General features: G+C 44.5%; 1 protein-coding gene and 1 long non-coding RNA gene across 14 annotated transcripts in view; one reads left to right on the forward strand and one right to left on the reverse strand.

The window, feature by feature from the left end:
- The window catches only part of KMT2C (lysine methyltransferase 2C), a 354,350-nt gene that overhangs the window by 81,964 nt on the left and 246,792 nt on the right, over window positions 1–25,594 (forward strand). For all 13 annotated transcript variants that reach the window (XM_075922783.1, XM_075922788.1, XM_075922785.1 and 10 more), the window contains one exon: window positions 10,714–10,852. In XM_075922783.1, the coding sequence (XP_075778898.1) occupies window positions 10,714–10,852 (139 nt within the window). The remainder of the gene's footprint in view (window positions 1–10,713; window positions 10,853–25,594) is intronic.
- Window positions 1,758–23,782, reverse strand: LOC142827397 (uncharacterized). The gene is made up of 3 exons (XR_012902123.1): window positions 23,696–23,782; window positions 5,057–5,118; window positions 1,758–1,891 (listed from the first exon to the last, which is right to left on the reverse strand). It is a non-coding gene; the product is annotated as an uncharacterized LOC142827397 (long non-coding RNA).

Genomic DNA, 25,594 nt, shown 5'->3' on the forward strand with positions numbered 1-25,594 from the left:
CTTCCTGTAGTAGTTTAAGCAAATTTCCATCGAAATTGTAGTTTGCCTTTAGCCTTGGTTCTCCTTTTAGGTATCCTGAAATTGAATTCTGCATGCTGATCCTTCGATCATTGTTTTTCCTTATCAACACTTTCAAAGTTACTCACCTTTTCTTTAGATTCCACAGTCCTTCTTGTCCTTGTGTCATCTGTAGATGTTGAGACCATGCAAATTGTCCTTTCTTCCCCATCACATTTGTATACGTGAAATAAACTTAGTTCTACCACTGGGAAACCCTTCTAGATAAATCCAACAATGAGGATTTACACTAATGATAGAAATGTAGCCGTGTTAGTCTGGGGTAATTGAAGCAAAATGCAGGACAATGTAGCACTTTAAAGACTAACAAGATGGTTTATTAGATGATGAGCTTTCGTGGGCCAGACCCAGATCTGAGGAAGTGGGTCTGGCCTACGAAAGCTCATCATCTAATAAACCATCTTGTTAGTGATTTACACTAAAGCATTCTGCTCTGAACCTAGAATTCTTAATCCCTATAAATCCCTATTTCTATATGTTGCATGGAATCGTCTGGTTTGGTACTTGGGAAAATGCTTTACTAAACCTAGATTATTGTGTCAACTGATATCACTTGCCCCTCGTTATTTTATATCTTTGGTAACCATGGTATAGTACCCAATAACATTTGTTTGGCCTGTTGCTTTTTTTTTTGCTAGACTCTTGTTGATGACTTATTGATGATGTGAGCTTTTCTAATTACACTCTTTCCTTCTTGGACAAAGCCTATGAGAATCAGAGAGATATAGTTCTCATTCAGAAATCGAGAGAGTCACCTGTGGAACAGTTTTACAGAGAAGATCAGACCAATTTAAAATTTGACCAGCATCAAGGTTCTCTGCAAAACCCTAATTCTCTAAGAAAATATGTACCACCAGTGTCAACTTATTGGGCAAAACAAAAGTGAAAACAAAATAATTCTCAATAGCAGACCTTCAGATCAGGGAAGGGAAAACAGCAGAAAATTTCTTTGGTATAATCCTAGCTTTTTTAAATCAATTTCAGAAATTCTCATTTACTTTGGTGGAGTCTGGATTTTTATGTATGAAGTCCAATAAGGAGTTTGCAATGCAGACATAATTTGCATCAACTACAATGATGGGCACCATTGAAAATCCTAAAATAATTGAAGTTACCATTTTTCATCACTGAGAGCAGAGCATAATGTGCATATAATTTTACACACAAATTGCATACAAGAATGCATCAAGATTATATGCATAGCCCCATAACATTCCCTTGTATTTATATCTTTATATAATAATGAGTACAATTAGAGATCCAATCACTTTTCTGTTTTTTAAAAATGCTGAATTATGTGCTTTACACAATTGTTGTTATGTTTCTTCCAGGCAATGGAAAAACTGGCAGAGCCCAGGGAGCTAGCTATTAAGAAAAGTGTTCTTTTTCTCTTTTCTTCTATTATAAACAAAATTAGCAGAACAAGGACTCAAAGGGGGCCACAAGAGGTACTTGGATTTAGATTAGCACAAGAACTTCTCAGCAGCCACTTTCTCCTTTTTGTCTGCTGCTGCTGTGAGGTGCAATGAAAATGAGATATATAAAATTCTGAGATTTTTTCCTTTTGGCTGCTGTAGGCTCCTCCCCTAGGTTCTTTGGTTGTCGGAACAAAAATATTTTCTTCATTGGGTAAAATCCCCTACTTCTAAGAAATCCAGATAGTAGAGGTGCTCTCTTTAGTGGCTCTTCTTTTTAAATTGGGTCCATCTCTTTGTTCTGTCTTGCTTCCGTTGAACATCACTTTCACAGTTATAATCATTATACTACCCTTGGACACAGTATAGCCAAACATCTTGAGGCTTTTGAATGAGTCCTGAGGAACAAAGAAATTGAATCTCACTCTCTGGCCAAAACCAAGTTTGCCCAGGCCTGAGGATTGGGATTGGTAACATGGCCAGGCTGTGTTTAGTGCATTGAATTTTGGAACTTGTAAAAGCATGTCCTTATCTTGATTGTGGTTGAGTGTAAGCCATGACCCTCTAGGCAGTTAAGAGTCCCCCGCTCATCCTGGGCTCCATGTGGCAGTGCCGCTTTGAAATGCCGTGCAGAGCCGGGGTCAGCTTGGGACTCCCCAGCTGATCCTGGGTTCCGTATGGAGCCCAGGGTCAGCTAAGGAGTTCCCAGCTGACTCCAGGCTCCACGCAACGCTGCTGCTTTGAACCACCACAGCGCCACACTGAGCCTGGGATCAGCTGTGTGGCGCTGCCCCTTTGAAATGCTGCCACTTTGAAGTACCCCCACTTTCTCCCACCCTTTGCTGCCTCTGTCTGATAGAGGCAGCAAGGGGAGGGGAGCAACTAGTCGACTAGTCCTCAACATTCTTATTTCCCAACTCCCAGTCCGTGGTCCAGTGGTAGTCTGCGAACCGCTGGCTGCCGGGCCACAGCGCTCTGCCAGGCCACACTTCTGCCTTGACAGGCCTGTATGTGAATGCACCGCCCTATGGTTCCTGAGCTGGTCTCTCCCATGGCCTGCTGGGGGTGCCAGGCCTTTGGCCATCTTCCCCCCCTTTGACCAGCTCAGCGGGGTGCAAGGGCTGATGGGGGAAGCCAGTAGGAGACCTGCTCTCAGTGGCTCACCTGCTCTGTGGAGTATTGGCTGCTGTGGTTCTGCCCCTGTGGCTGAGTGCTTCCTTCAGCTCCTTTGCCCGGCATGGATCAGTGGCACGGCCAAGGCATGAGGGAACCCAGCTATTGCCTGGAGAGCTGCGGAGGGACTGCCGGGGGGCCTTGCTGCTGACAGAGGCCCCCTGCAGAGATGTGAGACCTTCCCACCTGCGCTATGTGAATCCCCCAGTCCTGGAGGTGGATGGGAGCATCCTGGCTTCTCATCCTGCAGCTTCTCCTGCTTTCCCCAGGGGCACTAGATAGGCTGGAGCTGCTCTGCCTGGTTCACGTGTGGTGCATGCAGGCTCAGAGGCCTGGCTATGCATGTCTCCCTCCAGGGGTGAGGACCAGTGCACTGGAGTGGGGAGATAGACACCTCAAAGTCCCCTAATTTGTTTCCTTCTGGGATGCAGGCAGAACGAAAGCCTAGCTCATGACATTTGCATGATTACATTTCAAACGGAGTTTAAATAGGTATTAATGGCTCAATATAAAAAAGGAAAAGATTCTTCTAATAGATTTTTTTAAGTGTTATAGATGTCTGCACATTCTGATCTGTTATAAAGACATGTACTGTGTGCTTACAGGTGCAATGTAAAATAACACATGACCTCTTAAAATTAATTACCATAATGAATATGCAAATATATAAAATGTTACCGGTCTGCCAAAAGTTTGTGAATTGGTTTGCTGGTCCACTGCGTAAAAAAGATTGGGAACCACTGCATTAAAACATGAAAAAATGAAGTCTGGTCTCTGGTGTCACATACTGTAATCTGTCTCATACCATAGATGTGTTTCTTTATTAGACATATTTGGTCAGTGTCAAAAATTTCTCTCCCTACATTTCCTAACCATTGTGGGATCAAGGACAACAGAATTCAGTGTGCATGTCTTCCTTTGACAAAGGGGTTGACTTTTTAGGTAAACTGGCTGAGGCTCCTCTGTGCACAGTGGGCCCTGGTGCCTGCAAGCAGAGGCTGGTCCCGCCTGGTCGGAGCACCCTTTGTCTGTGGTGGGGAGGCAGTTCCTCCCCCTCCCCCTGCCTGCTCCCCCTTCAGTCAGTTAACAATATGTTTAATGAATTAACCAATTAAATGGGATTTTACATCCCTAGTGTAGAGCAATCATTTTGTGGAACACGTTCACCCACAGATGAATAGGATGTTTTTGTTTTTTATCATTTTCCCTTGTGAATTCATTTGAGAGTGTAGGGATTGTCTGAATTCATTCGCATAATTGTTGAGGAATTGATTGCACTGGATGAGTTATACCATGTGTTGTGGTAGGCATGTGCAGCACCCATGGGCCATGTGTTGTGGTAGGCATGTGCAGCACCCATAGGTCTTGAAAGGTGTGTTGTGGGGAGTGATGATCATCCTAGCTGTGGACATATGTCTCCAGTTTTTGCATCTGTTCTGGTAAAGTCTGGTTCCACTTTGACTTGGTGTGTCCTAATCTATGGGGAGCTTGCTTCTGGTGTGGTTAGAGAAGCGGGATGGTGGTGGTGGTGGGGAAGAGTAGTTTGAAGGTCAGAAGAAAGGGTTCAGCAAAAATTGCTTTCTGGATATGGCCCCACTCAACATGGATTGTAATTGTTTGATGTGCCATATGGATTCCAGTGTGAGATGGAAGGGGGCAGTTAGGAAACTGTACTTGGAGAGGGATTTATTTCTCTTGGAGTATTTGGGTAGCCCATAGAATAACGCAACCTACTTCTCTGGTGAAAGGTCCTTGTTTTGGTGAAGGCAGTTTTAAATGTGTTAAGTATATATTCCAGACTTTCGTCTCAGAGCCTCTTCCGTGGTATCTGAGTGCCTGGCCATAACAGATTTGTTAGTGTGTTTGAAGTGATTACTGAATATGTGAAAATGACGACTGTTGGGAAATTTATACTAAGGTTTGCTATCTTGCCTAGCTAAATCACATTGTATTTATTTGATACATACAAAAATATATTTTAATACAGTATGTTATACTTTAAAAGTATAAGTGCACATTAATGGAGAAATTATTTCTCATTTCACGTGAAGTTAATTCATTCATACTCTGTGCTAGATTAATAGGGCAATAGTATATTATTGTGAGTGAAAGTCATATATTTCCAGTGCTGGAGGGAGGAGAAATTGTGTATTAAATACTTCTCTCCATGCAACAAATTGCTGTAGATATTACAAGAACATAGTTTGTCCCTGGAAGGAAAGGTTACAATGAGGAAAGGATACGATCTATTACAATGTGTGTCTCACAACAGAAAACATGTCAACTCTGGGCATAGTTGGAAACTTTGTTTTGTTTTTTCCATGAGTTGAAAAAGTGAATGTCATCTGGTGGTAATACATGACATACAGGCAAATGGCATTATTGCTCACCAGAAGTCACACTTTGAGTTCATCAGGAATCCTTGTTGTTACTGCTCCTACATCGTCTTTAGCTGTCAAATAGGTAGAACAATTGGGCATTACTAACTATTGTAACTGCCTAACATGCCTTTTCTCTAAACAGAGTCTTGCCACAACCAATCGCAATCAGTGTGGATAGCATCACTGCTAGGAATGTTAAATTTAGATTAATGGACATCGACTATTCATTTAGTCGATAAGGCTGCCTCTGCCCCTGCCCCATGGATGTTGGTACACTTCAAAGATGAAAGTGCTGCCGGGAGCAAGGGGGCCAGCAGGGGACTCAAGCAGTCCCCCGCTGGCCCCATCCTCCCCATGGTGTTTCAAAGTGTCAGTGCCTCATGGAGCCCCAGGTGACCCCAGGCTCCATGAAGCACTGCTGCTTTGAAACGCTGCAGGGAGGACCGCATCAGGCTCCACACGGCATTTCAAAGTGGCAGTGCCACATGGAGCCTGGAGTCAGCAGGGGAGTCTGCAGCTGAACCCAGGCTGCACACGGTGTTTCAAAGTGGCAGCACCACATGGTGCTCAGGGTCTGGCCCCAGGCTTCATGTGGCTCTGCTGCTTTGAAGCACCCTCCCCCCCCTTGCTGACTCTTCCTTATAGAGGCAGCAACGGGGGTGGAGGGAGTGAGTAGTTGACTACTGTCGATCCGATAAGCATTTGCTTATCGGATCATCGACTAGCTGTTCACATCTCTAATCACTGCAGTTCAAGAGAACAATTAGTAATTCTAGTGCAATCTGTCCAGTACTTCTGTCTGCTTTTCGGTGACAGTTCTGGTAACTCAGAACATTGGCTTTATCACATGTCCATTTGTGTTCACCTGCTCTGTACTGGCTGCATTTAGGCCTGAGAGCTGCCATAATTCAGGGCTCATGTAAATATAAATAATAAGCTCTTAAAATTGTGTTTAAAATATTCCAACTGAAAATATTGAAAATCCTCCACAAAAAAATTCTTAAATTATATTCAATAATAATGGAGTATTTCAATGTTACATTTTAAAAAATTGTAAAAAGTAAAGTTTTAAAATATAGCTTTTTTTTCTCTTTGCATTGTTCCCTAGCTCTGGGGTGCTAGTAGCTTTCCAGCTATCATTCATATCCTCCTTCTCCATGCAGAGTAGGGATCTTAAATTGCATTTAATCAGCTAATCGAGTAGTAAATTGAATTTCCTTCGACTACATGATTCATTCATAAGGGGGGGTAACTGCAGAGCTGCAGCACCTGGGAGCTCATCCCACTGTGGCTCTGCCTTTTAAATGTATTAAGAGCCACCAGGTTCTTGATATATTGAAAAAGCAGAGGTGCAGTGTCTGGGGCCAGACACCAGCCAGGACAGCTGATTCCTGGCTCGCACTCACTCCCACCTTCTGTGCCTCTGTTTTTTAACTGTATTAAGAACCTTGCAGCTCTTAAGAAATTTAAAAAGCAGAGGTGCAGTGTTTGGGACTGGGTGCGAGCCAGGAATCCGCTGACTCCTGGCTTGTGACTGGTCCTCTGCTATGCCTCTGCCTCCCCTGTTCCCCTGCAGAGACTGTGCTGGAGGACCCTGGCTTTTAAGCAGACTCCCTCCAGCTCCTGCCTCCCTCCCTCCCTCCCCCCCCCCCCGATAGGGGCAGCAAGAGGGGGAGAGAGCGACTAGTCAAGTCACTACTCAACTACCCGATAAACGTTTGCTCGTCGGGTAGTTGACTAGTCAACCAGTCACTTATATTCCTAATGCACAGTGCAGCCCCCGAAGGACCCGCTCATCCACATGTGGCATGGAGGACAGGGAGAACTGGGTTTGACAGCAGAAATTCCCCAGAAAGCCTGGTTGGCTTAAACCATGCCCTCAAGACACCTGTCTCTCCATGTAAGGAGCACACCCAGGAGGAAGAAACACAGCATAACTTAAAAACAACACATGTGAAAAACATGAATGAGAAATACAAATATAAAAATAGGAAGTTACCTAGCATTATAGCAGAGTTGCTGGCAACATATTAACTAAAAATTGTGTAGGATTAATTCTGTCAAAACTTAACTGTGTAAGGCGTGACTGGTCTGTTCTTCAGTGGAGGGTGGGAATAAAAGCAACTCTCTGCAGGGGCAGAATTCTAAACAATGTAGTAGGTCAAAACAATTTTGCAATGGAAAACTTCCTACATGAAAACTTTCCAATAAAATGTTATAATCTTGAAAAACCCCAAATCTCTTTTCAATCTGAAGTCCTATAAAAAGTGTATCAGGAGAACACAATAAGCATGATGAGCAACTAAACTGTGAAATCAGATGTTTGAAGTGACTACTGCCTCCCTGACTTGCAAAATTGTTAAATTTGACCCAATTAGCCTTATATAGATCCTATTGGTAGCAGTGATGTGCCTTCCTACTTAATCTATAGGTTCTGTTTATGCTAGGCAAAAGGTCATTGCAGTTTTTTTTATTTGAATTACAGTAATCCTCATAAACCCCAAATAAGATATTAGTGGACCATTGTGCCAGCAGGGGAAATATCTTTTCTTCTTCCTATGAAAATCCATTAGGATTTGGCAGAGCTAGTGTTAAAAATCTTTTTTTTGCAGAGAGAAGGACCCTTGCCCCCATCCTCCTATTCAGGGAAAGTGCAACGGAACCTAAAAATTACAGACATCTCAGGAATGGAGGTTGTAACTCTGAAATGTTCATAACTCTGAACAAGTCACAGTTCTGAGCTCCAGCTCTGACAGCTGATCCTTTAGGCCAGCCTCCAGCAGCAGCTGAGCTCCCTCAACAGCACAGAAAGCTTCCTTGCAGGTGGTCTCTTTCCCTGAATCAGACTGAGTTTGCAAGCTTGTCTGCCTTCAGGCTGAGGTGTGGGTGGGTGGGTGGGTGAGTGGAAAAAATCCCCCTCCTGGCTGGAGGAGGGGTAAAAACAAGGTGTCACCTTCCCACTTGGAGAAGGGGAGAAAGTGGCTCTGATCCCAGCACGGTTCCTGCTCTGGCTCTCTTGGGCTGTCAGCTGAAGTGTCTTCACCTCCTAGATGTAACTGGTTGTCCCATGTAAGGGAGGTGGGGGGGATGGGACAGGCAGCCTAGTGCCTACCTTTAAGATGCAATATAGGTACTCTATAGTACAGTGTTTGCTTTTGCAGAGAGTGGGGGAAGGGGGGGAGGCTCTGCTGCTGCCTTATTGGTTTCACATGGTGTCTGGTTGACCTGTTAATCCATAATTCTGGTGTTCATATCTTTGAGGATTTACTGTAATCTTGTGTTGTTAAAGTAGTCAGTCCTTAGCTCGGGTTTGGGCAAAATATGGCTTGTGGGCCAGATCCAGCTCACCAAGCCACTCCAGCTTTCGGACACTGCAGGGTGCCCTTGGCAGACTCCCTGCTTGCCTTGCCCCACCCACATACCAGAAACTGGCCAATGGGAGCTGCCTGGTTGAATAACAGGCAGCACATGAAGAACCATGCCCCCTCCCCTCCAGCTTGTAGTTATTCACACACACACACACGGTCCTGCAGCCTGTGCGGGGGGTCAGGGCAGGCTGCCTGCCTGAGAAACATGCTGGGCTTCTGCCTGGGAATCACCCAGGTAAGTCTCCTGGCCTTAACCTAGCACCTCAGCCTCTCCCTTCCCCAACTCTCTGCCTACCACTCCTGCCCCCCTTCTCCACATACCCAAACCTTCTGCCCCCCATATCTCCTCCCAGATCTGACACCCCAGTCTCCTGCCCTAGGTCACATCCCAAACTCCTGCACCCCAGGTCACAACCCTTTCCTGCCCTAGGTGACCACTCAAACCCCTGCACCCCAGTCCAGTGTCCCAGGTCATAATTGCCTCCTTCACCCAAACTCCCTCCCAGACCCCACTCTCCCTCCTGCACCCCAATCCCTTACCCCAAGCTCCCTTCTTCACCCAACCTCCCTCTCAGACCCTGCACCTTCTCCATTAATATGGTAGAAGAGTGCAGCCCTCGACCACTTTCCAAAATCTTGGAGTGCCCCCCCCATCAGAAATTATTGCTCACCCCGCCTTAGCTCACGTAGTAAGTCTGTACTTATGGCGTTAGTGTTCCACTTAGATGCTGATTCAAGGGGGGAGAAGAATGTTACCATTGTACATAATAGAACGTTTTATCTTTCCCTAAAATAATAAATATTATAAGAATAACTAGGAGATTATACATATAAAGATTTATTATCAAAAAAAGTTATTTAAGATCCAATGTTAAGCACTTGAAAGTTAGGAAATGCCATAGATTTGGTTGCCATGCAGCCTCAGTTTTGTCCGTTTATGTGCATGCAGAATGACAATCTTTAATTACATCATCACAAGTCTATTAAAGAATTGTTCTGAGAGCAACAAGATAAATTCAGTAAAGACCAGTTCAAAGTACTTCACTTGCGAAGGAGAAATCAAATGCACAGCTAGAAAATTGGGAATAAGTGGGTAGGCAGAAATAGTGCTGAAAAGGAACAGGGTGTTGATAGTTAATGCATCAACAGTAGGAGGTAGCTGCAAAAAGGTTAATATCATCTTGGGATGTATTCACAGGATCATTGTATGGGAAACATATGAGGTAATTGTCCTGCTCTACTTGGCACTGGTGAGGCCTCAATTGGAGTACTTCGCTCAGTCTTGGGCACCACACTTTTAGGATAAATAAGGACAGACTGGAGAGTCTAGAGGAGAGAGCAAAATGATAAAAGATTTAGAAAGCTTGACCTATGAGGAAAAGTTTAAAAAAACAAACTGAGACAGTCTTGAGAAAAGAAGACTGTATGGGGTCTGATAACAGATTTTCATGTGTTAAGGGTTGTTATGGAGTCTGTGCAGGAATTTAAATTTGATCCTTTTTGAGGGGACACAGAAGCTCACATTCTCCCCTCCTGACCTAGCCCCAGAAGAAGCTTGATCTTCCCTCCCTCCTCCTGACCCCAGCTCAGTCTTCCCTCTTTCCACACTCTCCCAGCCTGGGCCTTGACCCTGGCTAGGGATATAAAGGAGTAGTCAAGGCTTATCAGGTAGTTGAGTCACTACTCAACTACTCGCTCCTCCCTCACCTTGCTGCCTCTGATAAAGAGGCAGCAAGGGGGGAGCAGGAGCTGGTGCTGGGGGGAGCCAGCTTAAAAGCCAGTTCCCTCCCAGCACCATCTCCATGCTGTGGAGGGGAGGCAGAGGCGCAGCTGTCTGGGAGCTGGGCCTGAGCAGTTCCAGCTCATGCTGGGTCCTGGGCCACTGCATCTCTGCATTTTAAATGTAGTAAAAGCCACCCAGCTCTTACTACATTTAAAATGCAGAGGTGCAGCAGGGGTAAGCCCAGGACCTTGAGTGAGCTGGGACTGAGCAGTCCCAGCTACATCGGATTCCAGACAGTTGCGCTTCTGCTGGCTGGCTCCTACCACATTTAAAATGCAGAGGCACAGTGGTCCAGGACCCATCAGGTCTGGGACCTACCTTCACTGTGGCTCAGTGGCTCTTACTACATTTAAGGTATATATGAAGAGGAATGATACTTCCCTACTTCAGTATTTCTTTTCTAATAGTTTAGTCTGTGTAACAACTCTATCTAAAAACATAGGGGAAAAAGTAAATACAGTGATGTTTATAGACACACAAATGGAATCTTAGCAGTTTTCTTTCTTGTCAAACAGAAGTCAAAGAACAATCTGCAGAGGAGGATGCCCAAACTGAAGTGGACAGTAACAAGCAGCTAACACCAGTTCTTCAGCGCTCAGTATCTGAGGAGTCTGCAAGTTCCACTGCCTCTGTTGGTGTTGAAGCCAAAACCAGGTTAGTAAGCGAGGCAGATTGGTGCTGAGTCAATAGTGGGGGAAGTGCTAAGTGTTCAATGATGGTGCAGAGAATGCTGGGAGAATAGGCTTGGGATAGTGCGGATGCTTTGAAGCATTAGCAGCAACCTTGTTGACAGCTGCTATATTTGAGACTGATGGTTTAATTAGCCTACAGGGAAACTGGGGGTGGAAAAGCTTGTTTCTTAAGCATCATCCTCAGTTATCACTTTACACAGGAAAACTTTGGATTGCAAAATATTAAGTATTTAAATGTAAATGTTTGGGGGTTTGTGTACAAGCAGATTCACTACACCCACTAGTAAAGCCTTTCTAGTGAGAAATAAAATATATATAAATTTTGGGAACATGTAAATTGCTTGTGTAAATGAAAGTAATGATCCTATGATACTGGCAAGAACAGGGTCTGTCATGGGCAGGCACCACTGAAACAACATCATGGAACTCTGGCAATACTCCTTTAGTCAAGCGTTGAATACAGCTATTGGCTCAGTTGTGGGTCTTGGTTTATTGGAGCCGTTTTCCTGTCCATTTTAGGAGACTTTATGCTATGGATGAATATTTTAGACAGACTTGAATTAAAAATAACCAAAATCAATTCACTTCCACCTTGTCAGAGTTTGAACCTGTGCCCCCCAGGTATAAAACGCCTTAACTGCCTACCTCACATATCTTTTACAGGTTTTATTTGGTCACAGACTTTTGTTAAACGTGAAATATCTGTGGTAGCTACACTGATTATATCAATAAAATGAAAGTGTGTGTGTATGTAGAGATTGTTTATCCTTGCTCAAGAAACCACCTCATGCTACTGATAAATGGTCTAGTTACTTCCCTTTCTCAGATATTTTTAGGGAGGACATTTATTAGAGGCGTTGACAAGGCAAGTATCTGGGGTCTGCAGGTTTCCTTGATCCCAAAGAGTTTGGTTTTAGACCTGAATGTAGTATAGACATTACATTGATGGCAATGTTGAGTGGTCTCCTTCTGACAGTAGACTTAACATCACGTTTCAGTTTATTTTTGTTTCTCAATCTAATCCTGCACCCATCTAAAACACATGCAGAACTAAAGAGCAATTGCTGTGTTTTCGATCTGTCGTCTATATCTTTACCCATGAGGGGTGGTGACACATCTACCCCAGCAGGATTAGGGGAATAGCTTTTGAGTGGCTATACTCCTTTCAGTTAGAAAGAACTCCAGATAGCTGAAGCAGACTAGAAAAATGATTGACCCCCAGTTTTCTGTAGTATACAGGTCTGGAGAGAGAGAGAAAACATGCCAAGATTTAGGCGATCAGAAAGATTTAAAATAAGAGGGGTAGGGTGGATTTTGAATCCATAGTCATTTGGAAAACAGGAGGATTTTAAAGCTCTGTCCCAGGGCTACTCAATTTTGGAAGTCCCAGGGGCTACAATGATACTCACAACAAATGCCAAGGGCAGCGACTTAAGTGAGGTTGCATATAGATGCTAATATACTGAATATGCAAATAGCTTCTTTCACACTGATGGGCATGAGTACAAAGATTAAGGCAAGACTACACAATGCACAGGCCCCATTTTATTCAGTTCTGATATTAATAAAATGCAATATTTACCTGATTTCCACCCATATGACAGCACTTTTAATGAGCAATGATAGTCCAGGAATTTAACTACTAAAACGCATTTCAACAGAAGACCGTTATATTGACTACTTTTTTGTTTTGGCTCCCACCCATGGGCCACATGTTGAGCCCTGCGTAAACCAAAACTGCACCACGGGCCACAAACAAATGGGCCGCAGGCCTCGTGCGGCCCACACTGACCATGTGTTGAGTAGCCCTGCTCTAGCCAGATAATATTTTTTGTTTATCCTAGGAAATATTTATCCCCCACCCCCACCCCGGAAACTTAGCAATTTTGAGGTTTTAGGGAAATCACGAAAGAGATTATTGCAAAAGACAAGGCAAAAATTGATCAGAGCATGAAAAAATAGCAATGAGGGCAATGTCATAGCAATGTCAAAACATTGGTATTGTTCTGCAGGTGGGAGATTCAGATTTGCCGACAAGCTGAAGTGAGAATAGAAAATCTGGGGTGATGGATGCCTTCAGGATTTCTGACTTTCAGAGTAAAGGTTAAGTCTGGATTTCAGGAGAGCGAGAGTAGTGTAAGAAATATAACAACATAAGAACGGCCGTACTGGGTCAGACCAAAGGTCCATCTAGCCCAGTAGCCTGTCTGCCAACAGTGGCCAGCACCAGGTGCCCCAGAGAGGGTGGACCGAAGACAATGATCAAGCAATTTGTCTCCTGCCATCCCTCTCCAGCCTCTGACAAACAGAGGCCAAGGACACCATTTTATCCCCTGGCAAATAGCTTTTTATGGACCTAATCTCCATGAAACATCTAGCTTCTCTTTAAACTCTTATAGTCCTAGCCTTCACAGCCTCCTCTGGCAAAGAGTTCCACAGGTTGACTACACGCTGTGTGAAGAAGAACTTTTTTATTAGTTTTAAACTTGCTACCCATTAATTTCATTTGGTGTCCTCTAGTTCTTCTATTTAGGGAACTAATAAATAACTTTTCTTTATCGGCCCTCTCCACACCACTCATGATTTTATATACCTTTATCATATCCCCCCTCAGTCTCCTCTTTTCTAAACTGAAAAGTCCCAGTTGCTTTAACCTCTCTTCATATGGGACCCGTTCCAAACCCCTAATCATTTTAGTTGCCCTTTTCTGAACCCTTTCCAAGGCCAAAATATCTTCTTTTGAAGTGAGGAGACCACATCAATACACAGTATTCAAGATGTGGGCGTACCATAGTTTTATACAGGGGCAATAAGATATTCTGGGTCTTATTTTCTATCCCTTTCTTAATAATTCCTAGCATCCTATTTGCCTTTTTGACCGCCGCTGCACGCTGTGTGGAAGTTTTCAGAGAACTGTCCACGATAGCTCCAAGATCTCTTTCCTGATTTGTCGTAGCCAAATTTGCCCCCATCATGCTGTATGAATAGTTGGGGTTATTTTTCCCGATATGCATTACTTTACACTTATCCACATTAAATTTCATTTGCCATTTTGTTGCCCAATCATTCAGTTTGGTGAGATCTTCTTGGAGTCCCTCACAGTGTGCTTCTGTCTTGACTATCCTAAACAGTTTGGTATCATCTGCAAACTTTACCACCTCACTGCTCCCTTTCTCCAGATCATTTATGAATAAGTTGAAAAGGATTGGTCCCAGGACTGACCCTTGGGGGACACCACTAGTTACCCTTCTCCATTCTGAAAATTTACCATTTATTCCTACCCTTTTTTTCCTGTCTTTTAACCAGTTCTCAATCCAAGAAAGGACCTTCCCTCTTATCCCATGGCCATGTAATTTATACAAGAGCCTTTGGTGAGGGACCTTGTCAAAGGCTTTCTGAAAATCTAAGTTTACTATATCTACTGGATCCCCCTTGTCCGCATGTTTGTTAACCCCTTCAATGAACTCTAATAGATTAGTAAGACAGGATTTCTCTTTACAGAAACCATGTTGACTTTTGTCCAACAAATTATGTTCTTCTACATGCTTCACAATTTTATTCTTTACTGTTGTTTCGACTAATTTGCCCGGTACTGAAGTTAGACTTACCGATCTGTAATTGCCAGGATTGCCTCTAGAGCGCTTTTTAAATATTGGTGTCACGTTAGCTACCTTCCAGTCATTAGGTATGGAAGCCGATTTAAAGGATAGGTTACAAACCACAGATAATAGTTCAGCAATTTTCCATTTGAGTTCTTTTAGAACCCTTGGATGAATGCCATCCGGTTCCGGAGATTTGTTAACATTGTTTTTCTATTTGTTCCAAATCCTTCTCTAATGACACTTCAATCCGGGACAGTTCCTCAGATTCATCACCCACAAAGAATGGTGCAGATTTGTGAATCTCCCCAACGTCCTCAGCCGTGAAGACTGAAGCAAAGAAATCATTTAGTTTCTCTGCAATGGCTTTATCGTCCTTGATTGCTCCTTTTATAGCTCGATCAGCTAGAGGACCCACAGGTTTTTTAGCAGGCTTCCTGCTTCTAATGTACTTAAAAAACATTTTGTTATTTCTTTTTGAGTTTTTGGCTAGCTGTTCCTCAAAATCTTTTTTTTTTTTTTTTTTGCTTTTCTTATTACATTTTTACACTTGATTTGACAGTATTTATGTTCCTTTCTATTTATCTTACTAGGATTGGACTTCCACTTCTTAAAAGATACCTTTTTGTCCCTCGCTGCTTCTTTTACATGGTGGTTAAGCCACAGTGACTCTTCTTGAGGTCTCTTGCTATGTTGAGAAGAGATATGTGACAAAGCACTTCACCCAAACTAATGAATTTGAGCTTTGAAGCATTTAGGAGAAAAGAAGCTACAGTGTAAATAGGAAATATCAGTATTACGTTTATGCAGCTGATATCAAAAGCTTTATTTTTTTGTCCTTTTCTCTGATCTTTCCTACCTTTGAGACTAACTTGAATGTCTCTGAAGGTGACGCTGGAGAATAGAGCCAAGATTGTAACCTGAATGGAAGTTCATAGCAGAAAGTTTGTTTACGTGTATGCATGTGTGTATGCAAGTCCAGGCGAGGGTGAACTACTAATTATGAATAAGAAATGGAGAAAGTTTTGGTAATAGATTTAAGAGTAAGGCTAAGAAAATAGTGTGCTGGATATACCAACATTAAAAATGGCGTTGGATATCATCCTGAGCACAAGTAGGCTGAAAAGGGAGTGGAGGGGTCTGTGGAGTGGGTAATTGACTCCTTGTAGAGAGGGGTAAGAAGTAATATCAAGCAAGGATGGAGCAATGGCAGTGACAGAAGCAGTGCTGCTAACCTCCCCAGTATTTGTTTGCAGTATTAGCAATACTCAGGGCTGGATTAATCTTTTGTGGGTCCAAGCACCTGGACCATGGCCTTAACCCCTGCTTCACCTACACTTCACCTCAAAGTTCCACCCCTGCTTAGACTCTTCTCCCAGAGGCAACTCCCATGCTCTGTCCTGTGGCCATGCCCCCACTCTACCTCTTCGTCCTGAGGTCCCAAACTTGCTGCTCTCATGGAGGGGGCAGGAGCGGAGAGGAATGAGGAGGGGAGGAGGCAGAGAGGACAAGTGGCAGGCGGGACCTTTGAGGGGGAAAGAGACTGAGCAGGGATGGGACCATGAGGTGTGCAGCATAGGTGGGGGAAGGGAAGGGCCAAGGTCTGGGTGCCTGGGTCCCTTCTGAGTGCAGGCACACCGTTGATACCATTGTAAATTCCGTACTAGCAATACTATAAAAGGATAAAGAAAGAGAAATTGAAAAGGGCACATTGAGATACTGCTTTACTTCACAGGGAAGATGTGGTTAGTTATTGAATCAGTTGTATATGTAGTATTGAGTACAGAGAAAATAAGTGCCTGATTAAACAGCAGCAGAGTTCTTTATCTTTTTGGTCTTCAAAGGCAGGACATTACAAAACTCCTTATAGCTCTCAGTGGAGAAAGGAACAAAGAAAGAAATTGTGAAGTGGCATAGAAATTAGATTATCTAGACAGAATAGCCTTCCACAGGGACTGGCAAGAGAAATTAAATCTTCAGACAGCTGGAGGTAAGCTGTATTTAATGTTACACACCAAAAATTGTGCTTAAAAAGAACATTGTTATGTTTGCCAAGTCATTCACACAGAAATTGGGAAATGCTAGAATTAAGGTTGCCTGCACAGGCTTAATTTGGCCCCCTTTTGCAGGTGTATTATAATTAAGGCAAAGATTTTGTCATGGCTATTTTTAGTAAATATTACAGACAGGTCCTGGGCAGTAAACGAAAATTCATGGACGCCCATGATCTGTCTGTAATGTTTAGTAAAAATAAGAGGAGGCGGGAGAGGAGGAGGAAGGACAGGAGGGCTGATAAAGATGACAAAAGCCCGAGTGGGGAAGATGATATGGTGTGGGGAGCAGGGGTTCAGCATCTGTTTTGATGGCGGCTAGGAGCTGGAGAACCCACTACCAGCTGATAGCCCTGAGGTAGCAGGGCTGGAGTTGAAGTGGACATGGTCATGGAGGTTTCTGAAAGTCACAGAATCCATGAGCTCTGTGACATAATCTTATTCTTAGTTATGATAGTCTTCAATTGCATGATCTGTGTGTAGGAATAAGCCTTATTTACTGTACACTATTCAAACCCTGTTCTAAAGACTCAATTATTAATTTCCTCATGGGCTTTTCTATGGTGCACATCATAGCAGTCTCGGAGTTCCTCAGAAATATAGAATACAAATTTATATTCACTACATTTTTGTGAAATGAAGTGTTATTTTTATTAATGCCATTTTACAGACAGCAGACTAGGCCCAAAGAGATTAAGGTGAAAAATATTTACTCATATTAAGTGCCCAGTTTGAGATGACTAGGACTTGATTTTTTAGAGCACTTAATGTTATATTGCATCTTTTTTTTGTGTAAAGCATAGTTCCCACATACTTTCGATGTAGCTGTTAAGTGTTCAGCATTACTACAAGTTAGACCTCGGATTCTGAAGCTGGGCCCCAAGAAAATGAGAAATATAGAATGTGCGCATGCACGCGCGCGCACACCCACACACCCCCACACACACACACACACACTCACTCACTCACTCACTCACTAGCTGGACTTACCCGGCGTTGCTCGGGAAACCAGAGGAACAAAATTTAGGAAAGGAGGGGACCCTGAGCCAGGGGACCCCCAGAGCCACAGACCCTGGGGACTGATGCTCCTGGCCCACACCTGACCCTCTGAGAGCAGCAGGATCCTCCTCCCCGCAGGACCGAGCAGCCAGCCCCCAGGAGAACAGTACACAGTCATGCGGCCAGTAGCAAGGGGACTTCTCTTTGCAAGGTTGGCTCAGGGATCCACCTGCCCTGCCGTGGCAAGCCAAAGCTCAGTGCTCACATCTAACCCTGATGGCTGGAACCAGACACAGAAGAGCCCCACTCGCAGTATGAACAGCAGCCAGCTGGCTTCACAGCAGTGTAATGCATCGAGGGTTTAACCCGGCCCTTCCACCCTGTGCTGCAGCAGGCGCATGGATTCCTTCCGCTCGGATAAGCCCAGCGAGCTGAACAGAAAGGCTGGCCGGTTTTGGCTTTGGTTTCCGGAGCAGGGGGTGGCAGTTGGGGAGCGACCCTGGGTGGAAGGGAGGTTACACGCGGGAGGGGCGCCCTAGCTCACAACCGGGGCTGCAGGTGCTGCGGAGGGCAGGGTGGATGCCCAGGCTGTTGTGCGCATGGGGGTGGGGGCCCTGCATGCCGGCGGGGGAGGGGGGAGGATGGTCAGTTATGTAACCTCGTGTGTGGAAGGGGGTGAGTCCCAGGAGGCTACACATGGGAGGGGTGCCCCAGTTCGCACCCGGGGCTGCAGGTGCTGCAGGGGGCAGGGTGGGACCCTGATAGGGTCCAAAAGTACCTTAAAACCTTCTCCTGGAGGAAAAGTTATCCCATGCAAAATTTGGTTTCAGTAGCTCTTATAGTGTCCAAGTTATTAGAGCACAAACATTCTGAGGGAGTGTGAGTGAGAGAGACTCTCTTTTCAGCTTGGAAAAGAGATGACTAAGAGGGGATATAATAAAGGTCTATACAATCTTGATTTTTGTGGGAAAAAAATAGATAAGGAAGTGTTATTTACTCCTTTATAACACAAGAATGAGGGGTCACCAAATGAAATTAATAGGTAGCAGGTTTAAAAACAAGTAAAAGGAAGTATTTTTTCACACAACACAGAGTCAATCTGTGGAACTCCTTGTATGAGAATGTTGTGAAGACCAAAACCATAAGAGTTAAAAAAAGAACGAGATAAATTCATGGAGGATAGGTCCATCAGTAGCTGTTAACTAAGATGGGTAGAGATGGTATCTCTAGCTTCTGTTGTCAGAAGCTAGGAATGGGCAACACGTGATAATTACCTGTTCTGTTCATTCCTCCTGGGGCACCTGGTATTGGACACTGTCTGAAGTATTGGGCCAGGTGGACCTTTGGTCTGATTCAGTATGGCTATTCTTATGTTCTTATAGTCTTCTGCCACTTGAACTATCAGAGTAATTGATAGTAATAACAGATTGTCATTTTCTGTGTGGACCATCAGAGTGCTGAAATGCATAGTTTGATCACCTCCAGATCCTTTCTAATTTTTCTGCATCCTTTCAATACCTTGGTCACCAAAACTGGACACAGTACTCCTGCGCAGGCCTCCTCATCACTGAATAGAGTGATACTATCACCTCCTGTGACATGCATGCCATGCATTAGAAGAGGTAACCTAAATTGTATTTGCTGCTTTTGCAACAGGATCACATTGCTGACTCATGTTGAAGTTGTGATCCACCACAACTCTCAGATTCTTTTTAGCACTGCTACTGCCAAACCAGTTAGCCTCCATTCTGTATTTGTGCATTTGAGTTTTTTCTTCCTTATGTGTAGCACCCTATGTTTGTCATCTTGAATTTCATTTTGTGTCCTTAGCCCAGTTTTCCAGTCTTTCTAGTTCCCTCTGAATTTTAACTCTATCTTCTAAAGTATTGGTAACCCCTGCTAGTCTAGTGTCATCTGCAAACTTGATTACTATATTCTTTTTTAAAGACCTAAATAGGGATGCCAACATGTTGACGACTACGCAATTAACCGATAAGCCTTGCCTTATTGGTTAATTCTATCAATTACATGCATTCTTCCCTCTTCCCCCTCCCCTTCTGCCTCCGTATCCGTGGTGCCAGCACCCTTGTCCATGGGGTGTCCAAGCTCCCTGCAGACAGAGGCTGCTCCAGTATCCCACAGAGGAGTGGCAGTCTGAGCTGGTCTGCATGGGTAGCTGGTTTTTAAACTGGCTCCCTTTGCGGACTGGGAGCAGGAGTCAGTAGCTAGTGCAGTCTGGCCCCACCCCAGGTAGCCCCCTGCTACCCTGTGCTGCTGTCTCTGTATCAGCCCCTGTCCATTGGCGGGAGGGGGGCCAGGTGGCACCATGGAGCTGGTATGGGGGGGGGAACTGGCTCCTGTTTCCCCCTATCTTGTTGCCTCTGTATCAGAGGCAACAAGTGGGGGGAAAATGTGAATAGTCAACTAAGCTTTTCAGTTAATCATCAGTTGACCACTTGTTCACATCCCTGCTCCACACCCCATTCCTCATCTGATCTGTGTCTTCCTCCTGATGCACACAGCCTAGGCTTTTCCCCTCTTCCTCACCTTTCCAGAGATGCTGTCCCTGTCTAGTTGTCCATCCAGTCCTAGTGTCACTTCATGTCTACCATCTCCCCTTGTTGGATCTCAGTATTCTCACTTCCTAGCCAACTGGCTTAGATTCCTCCCCTCCCCCCATTTCTTTCACTGACTACTATCACGCAAATCATCTTGGGCTCTCCTCCCTTTGCGTCCCTCACACCCAGTCTCCTTGTGCATCAAATTCTAGCCTGTCCTCGCCATCCATCCAGTCTCCTGGTCTCCCTGCCCAACCAGTCCCAAGTATCCATCCACATCCCAGCTCATGGGCTCACCAATCTCAGTGAACAGATGGCACAATGATTTTTCTGATGGCTGTCTCCTAAGAACTTCAAGCAAGAAGTGGGCATGCACTTGCCACAGATTTCACAGACTTTGAAGCCTAGAGACCCAGGAATGCCCTGGAACAAGGGTGGCCAACCTGTGACCCTCGAGCCGCATGCGGCTCTTTGCTTAAAGAAATACGGCTCTTGCTAGTTCTGAGTCGTGTGCCCGGACTGCTCAGAGCTGGCCGCTCTGTACACGCGCCCCAGCGCCTGCTCATGGCCAGCCTCTCTGCTCACATGCCCAAGTGCCTGGAGGGAGAAGTGTGTGGTGGTGACTCTAGGCCTCAGGCATTGGGTTGGGTGGGGGCTGGGGTTCTTGGCTCTGGGGGAGAGCATTGGGTTAGAGCAGAGGTCTGGGGGTGCCTGGCTCTGGGGGTGAGGACAAGGATTGGTTAGAGCAGGGGGCTGTGGTTGCCTGGCTCTGGGGGAGGGGTGGGGCCTTGGGTTAGAGTGGGGGGGAGGAGGGGCTGAAGCACCTTAAACTCAAAGTCTTCATGGATGCAGAATAAGGCAGCCAACATAGATGTCATAGTTAAATTCCAGAGCAAAAAAAGAATCAGCATGTACATGGTTTAGTCCTTGTTTCTTTAAAGAAAATTCAAAGGCTATTGTTTTCCAGGCTGAAGCAATTATTCTGAGATACGAGTCTCTCTCTTATTGTTTTTGAACCTCTCATATTTGCACTCCTGAATTTTTAGAACTATAGAAAAACCATAATCTTCATACTTAAAAAAAGTGGAAACCATACCAGAGATCAACAAGCTAGAGTGAAACAGACACTTCAAATTGTGCTAATTTAGGGTATGTCTACACTACCACCCTAGTTCGAACTAGGGTGGTAATGTAGGCAACCGGAGTTGCAAATGAAGCCCGGGATTTGAATTTCCCAGGTTTCATTTGCATCTCACCGGGCGCCGCCATTTTTAAATGTCCTCTAGTGCGGACTCCGTGCTGCGCGGCTACACGCGGCATGGACTAGGTAGTTTGGACTAGGCTTCCTATTCCGAGGAGTAACGGTAGTTCGAACTAGGGTGGTAGTGTACACATACCCTTACTTCTCAGTTCAGTTAATTTAAAAAGAAAACTCACAGGACATAATAGGGCAGTAGTGTTAAATTTAAAATACATGGTGGGGATGCTTTATTTAGTGTGAGATGAATTACTATATTTTTAAAGGCTTGTTGTTTAATTTGATTGTTCCTTGTCAAGTTATCTGAAGATCTATGGACTGGCCATGCATTTTTTAAGTAACTAGAGACTTTTATCGGTTTTTGTCTGAAATGTCGTGTAATATTATTTTATCACTACATTTTCTATCTATCTATCTATCTATCTATCTATCTATCTATCTATCTATCTATCTATCTATCTATCTATCTATCTATCTATCTATCTATCTATCTATCTATCTATCTATCTATCTATCTATCTATCTATCTATCTATCTATCTATCTAATCTAAATATATAATACGTGGCTCTTCGCACTCTATCCATAGCTATTTTGGCTCTTCATCTCTAACTGGTTGACCACCCCTACCCTGGCAGGAAGACCATGTGAGAGGGGTAATCCCCTCCCCCAAGGAAACATAATCTAACTCTAAACTATTCACTGCAAACTACTAATTAATACTAAACACAAGAGAAATGTAAATAGACTGATGCTGCATTTGTTGAAACAAGAGCACAGGGAAATTGCAGCTAGCTGTCACAAGCAGTAAGAAGGATCTGAAGGGGTGATGGGTCGACAGGGAGGTGCAACTCCAGGGGGTGCCTATGTCAACCCTCCAGCTAATTGCTAGGAGAAAAATCTTCCAGCAACTGTGCGCATGCACATATCTGATTGGCATGCACATGAACAAGCACTAGAAGAAGAAGAGCTTGTTCTTCTCTAAGGGTATGTTCGCACTTGCACTCTAGTTCGGACTAGGGATGCAAATGCAGGCATTCGAAATAGTCAATGAAGCGAGGATTTAAATATCCCACGCTTCATTAGCATGATCTCGCCATATTTAAATCCCTGCTTCATTGACTATTTCGAATGCCTGCATTTGAATCCCTAGTTCGAACTAGGGTGCAAGTGTAGACATAGCCTAAGTGAATATTGTTCAACTGCTTACACAATATTACGTGTGCTGAAATGAAATTGTTTGAACAGTAAAGTCTGTTTTAGGAGGGCTTCTAATGAATATTCATCACTGCTTGCGTGGAGGAGATCATGATTATTTTTCTCCTTTCCCCTTGACTTGAATCTTTTCCATTGGTTCATTCTAGGCTTTTTTTGGTGGTATTTTATTTCTGTTTGGGACATGCATGAGCGGGAAGGACTAAAGAAATGTGACTGGCATCTTGCTTGGTTTGTTGTCAGGTCTTTGAATAGATTCTGGTGTTGAGGTGGATATTGATTCAGATTGCTGTGAAGGATAGGGGCTTGAAAGGGTCAAAGTACTCTACTGAGAGTGTTGTTGAACTCTCTGGATTTCATAGTAGAGGGTCCATGTTTAGAAGCTGGAAGTAAGGGTCTCAGCCCAACCCTGAATGTCTACTAGGGATGTTAGTGGTTACCCTGGTAACCAATAAGTGATGTTTATCAGTTAACAGTCCCAGTTAACTGGAACAACCACCCTCCTTCCTGCATGCTCTGCATGCTCTGCATCGGGCTGAGTCCCAACCTGCCAGTCTGAGTTTTAAATGCAGAGCACTCATGGGAGCCACCTGCCATGCAGTATTGCTGCCTCTATATTAGAGGCAGCGGTGCAGGGCATCAGGTGGGAGCCTGATCATGTGGGAAGTCAATTTAAAAACCGGCTCCCCTTGAGGCCCAGCTCCTGCCTGCCAACTTGTGCTGCTTTGCCTGTATCAGAGGCAGCAGCATGGTGTGACAGCAGCCCCAGACAGAGGCAGCAGTGCAAGGTGGCAGGCAGCTTCCCAGTAGTGGGATCAGCAGCCCCCACTCCTGATGATAGCTGAGTAACCATGAAATGGCTAAAAATTCAAGCAGTTACAAGCTTGTTAAAATAACTGATTTTTAACATCGCTAGTGCTGACGGAAGCTATACAACAGTGTCTATACTGCAAGCACTACAGCGGCACAACTATAGACAATTCCTACAATTTCAGAAAAGATTTGCATTTCATAGTAGTAAATCCACCTCTTGAAGGGCAGTAGCTAGGTTGATGGAAGAATTCCTCTAGTGTTGTTTACAGTAGGATGTAAAATATTAACATTAAACTATAAGTATTAGACTTACCATTAAATCATCCTTTTAACCCCCTGTGCTCTTGAACTAGTTCTCCTGCCACAGAGATGTCTTTTTAGGATGTTGGTAAGAGGTGACTATGGCAACCAGGAAGGGGCTGTCATTATGAGAGATCACTAGGAATCAAGCTGCCTCTTAAAGGGGCAGAGTTGATATTCCCACTAGGAAGGGGGAGCATGTTTAGGCTGGGTGAGCAAGTAGGGCTGCAGGCCCTGTTGGGGGATAAAGTAGACCCCAGTCTTCCCCTATGCCTCTGGAATGTATTTGAATACAGAGGCAAATGGTGCACTGATTGGTGAAGGAGAAGTGTCTGCTGGAGTGACACAAACTGTCTGCAGAGTCCACATCAGGGAAACAAAGCTCCTCTTCCTTTAACTGGTTAAAGAATATAAATTTATTGCTTAAAACAGTTATATTTTTAAACAATATATACATCCCTAGTAGTGCCCATCTTCAAAAAAGGGAAGAAGGATGATCCAGGGAACTATAGGCCGGTCAGTCTTACCTCGGTTCCTGGAAAAATCATGGAAGGGATCCTTAAGGAATCCATATTGAGGCACTTGGATGAGAGGAAAGTGATTAGGAATAGTCAGCATGGATTCACAAAGGGCAAGTCATGCCTGACCAATCTGATTAGCTTCTATGATGAGGTAACTGGCTCGGTGGACATGGGGAAGTCAGTGGATGTTATATACCTTGACTTTAGCAAGGCTTTTGATACGGTCTCCCACAATATTCTTGCCAGCAAGTTAAGGGATTGTGGATTGGATAAATAGACGGTAAGATGGATAGAAAGATGGCTAGAAGGCCGGGCCCAGCGGGTAGTGATCAACGGCTCAATGTCAGGATGGCTGTCGGTTTCTAGCAGAGTGCCCCAAGGTTCGGTTCTAGGACCGGTTTTGTTCAATATCTTTATTAATGATCTGGATGAGGGGATGGATTGCACCCTCAGCAAGTTTGCGGATGACACTAAGCTGGGGAGAGAGGTAGATACGCTTAAGGGCAGAGATAGGGTACAGAATGACTTAGACAAATTGGAGGATTGGGCCACAAGAAATCTGATGAGGTTCAGCAAGGACAAGTGTAGAGTCCTGCACTTGGGACGGAAGAATCCCAAGCATAGTTACAAGCTGGGGACCAACCGGTTAAGTAGTAGTTCTGCAGAAAAGGACCTGGGGGTTACAGTGGATGAGAAGCTAGATATGAGTCAACAGTGTGCCCTTGTAGCCAAGAAGGCTAATGGCATATTAGGTTGCATTAAGAGGAGCATTGCCACAGAGCCAGAGATGTCATCTTTCCCCTTTATTCGGCTTTGGTGAGGCCGCATCTGGAGTATTGTATCCAGTTCTGGGCCCCCCACTACAAAAAGGATGTGGACGCATTGGAGAGGGTCCAGCGGAGGGCAACCAAAATGATTAGGGGGCTGGAGCACATGACTTATGAGGAGAGGCTGAGGGAGTTGGGTCTGTTTAGTCTGCAGAAGCGAAGAGTGAGGGGGGATTTGATAGCAGCCTTCAACTTCCTGAAGGGAGGTTCCAAAGAGGATGGAGAGAGGCTGTTCTCAGTAGTGACAGATGGCAGAACAAGGAGCAATGGTCTCAAGTTGTGGTGGGAGAGGTCCAGGTTGGATATTAGGAAAAACTATTTCACTAGGAGGGTGGTGAAGCACTGGAATGGGTTACCTAGGGAAGTAGTGGAGTCTCCATCCCTAGAGGTGTTTAAGTCTCAGCTTGACAAATCCCTGGCTGGGTTGATTTAGTTGGAATTGGTCCTGCCTAGAGCAGGGGGCTGGACTTGATGACCTTCTGAGGTCTCTTCCAGTTCTATGATTCTATGATCCCTAGTCTATGGCAGGACTTGGTGAATTTTTCACAGCCTGGATTACAAAGC

The sequence above is a fragment of the Pelodiscus sinensis genome, chromosome 2 (assembly GCF_049634645.1).
Source record: "Pelodiscus sinensis isolate JC-2024 chromosome 2, ASM4963464v1, whole genome shotgun sequence".
In the NCBI taxonomy this organism is placed as follows: domain Eukaryota; kingdom Metazoa; phylum Chordata; order Testudines; family Trionychidae; genus Pelodiscus; species Pelodiscus sinensis.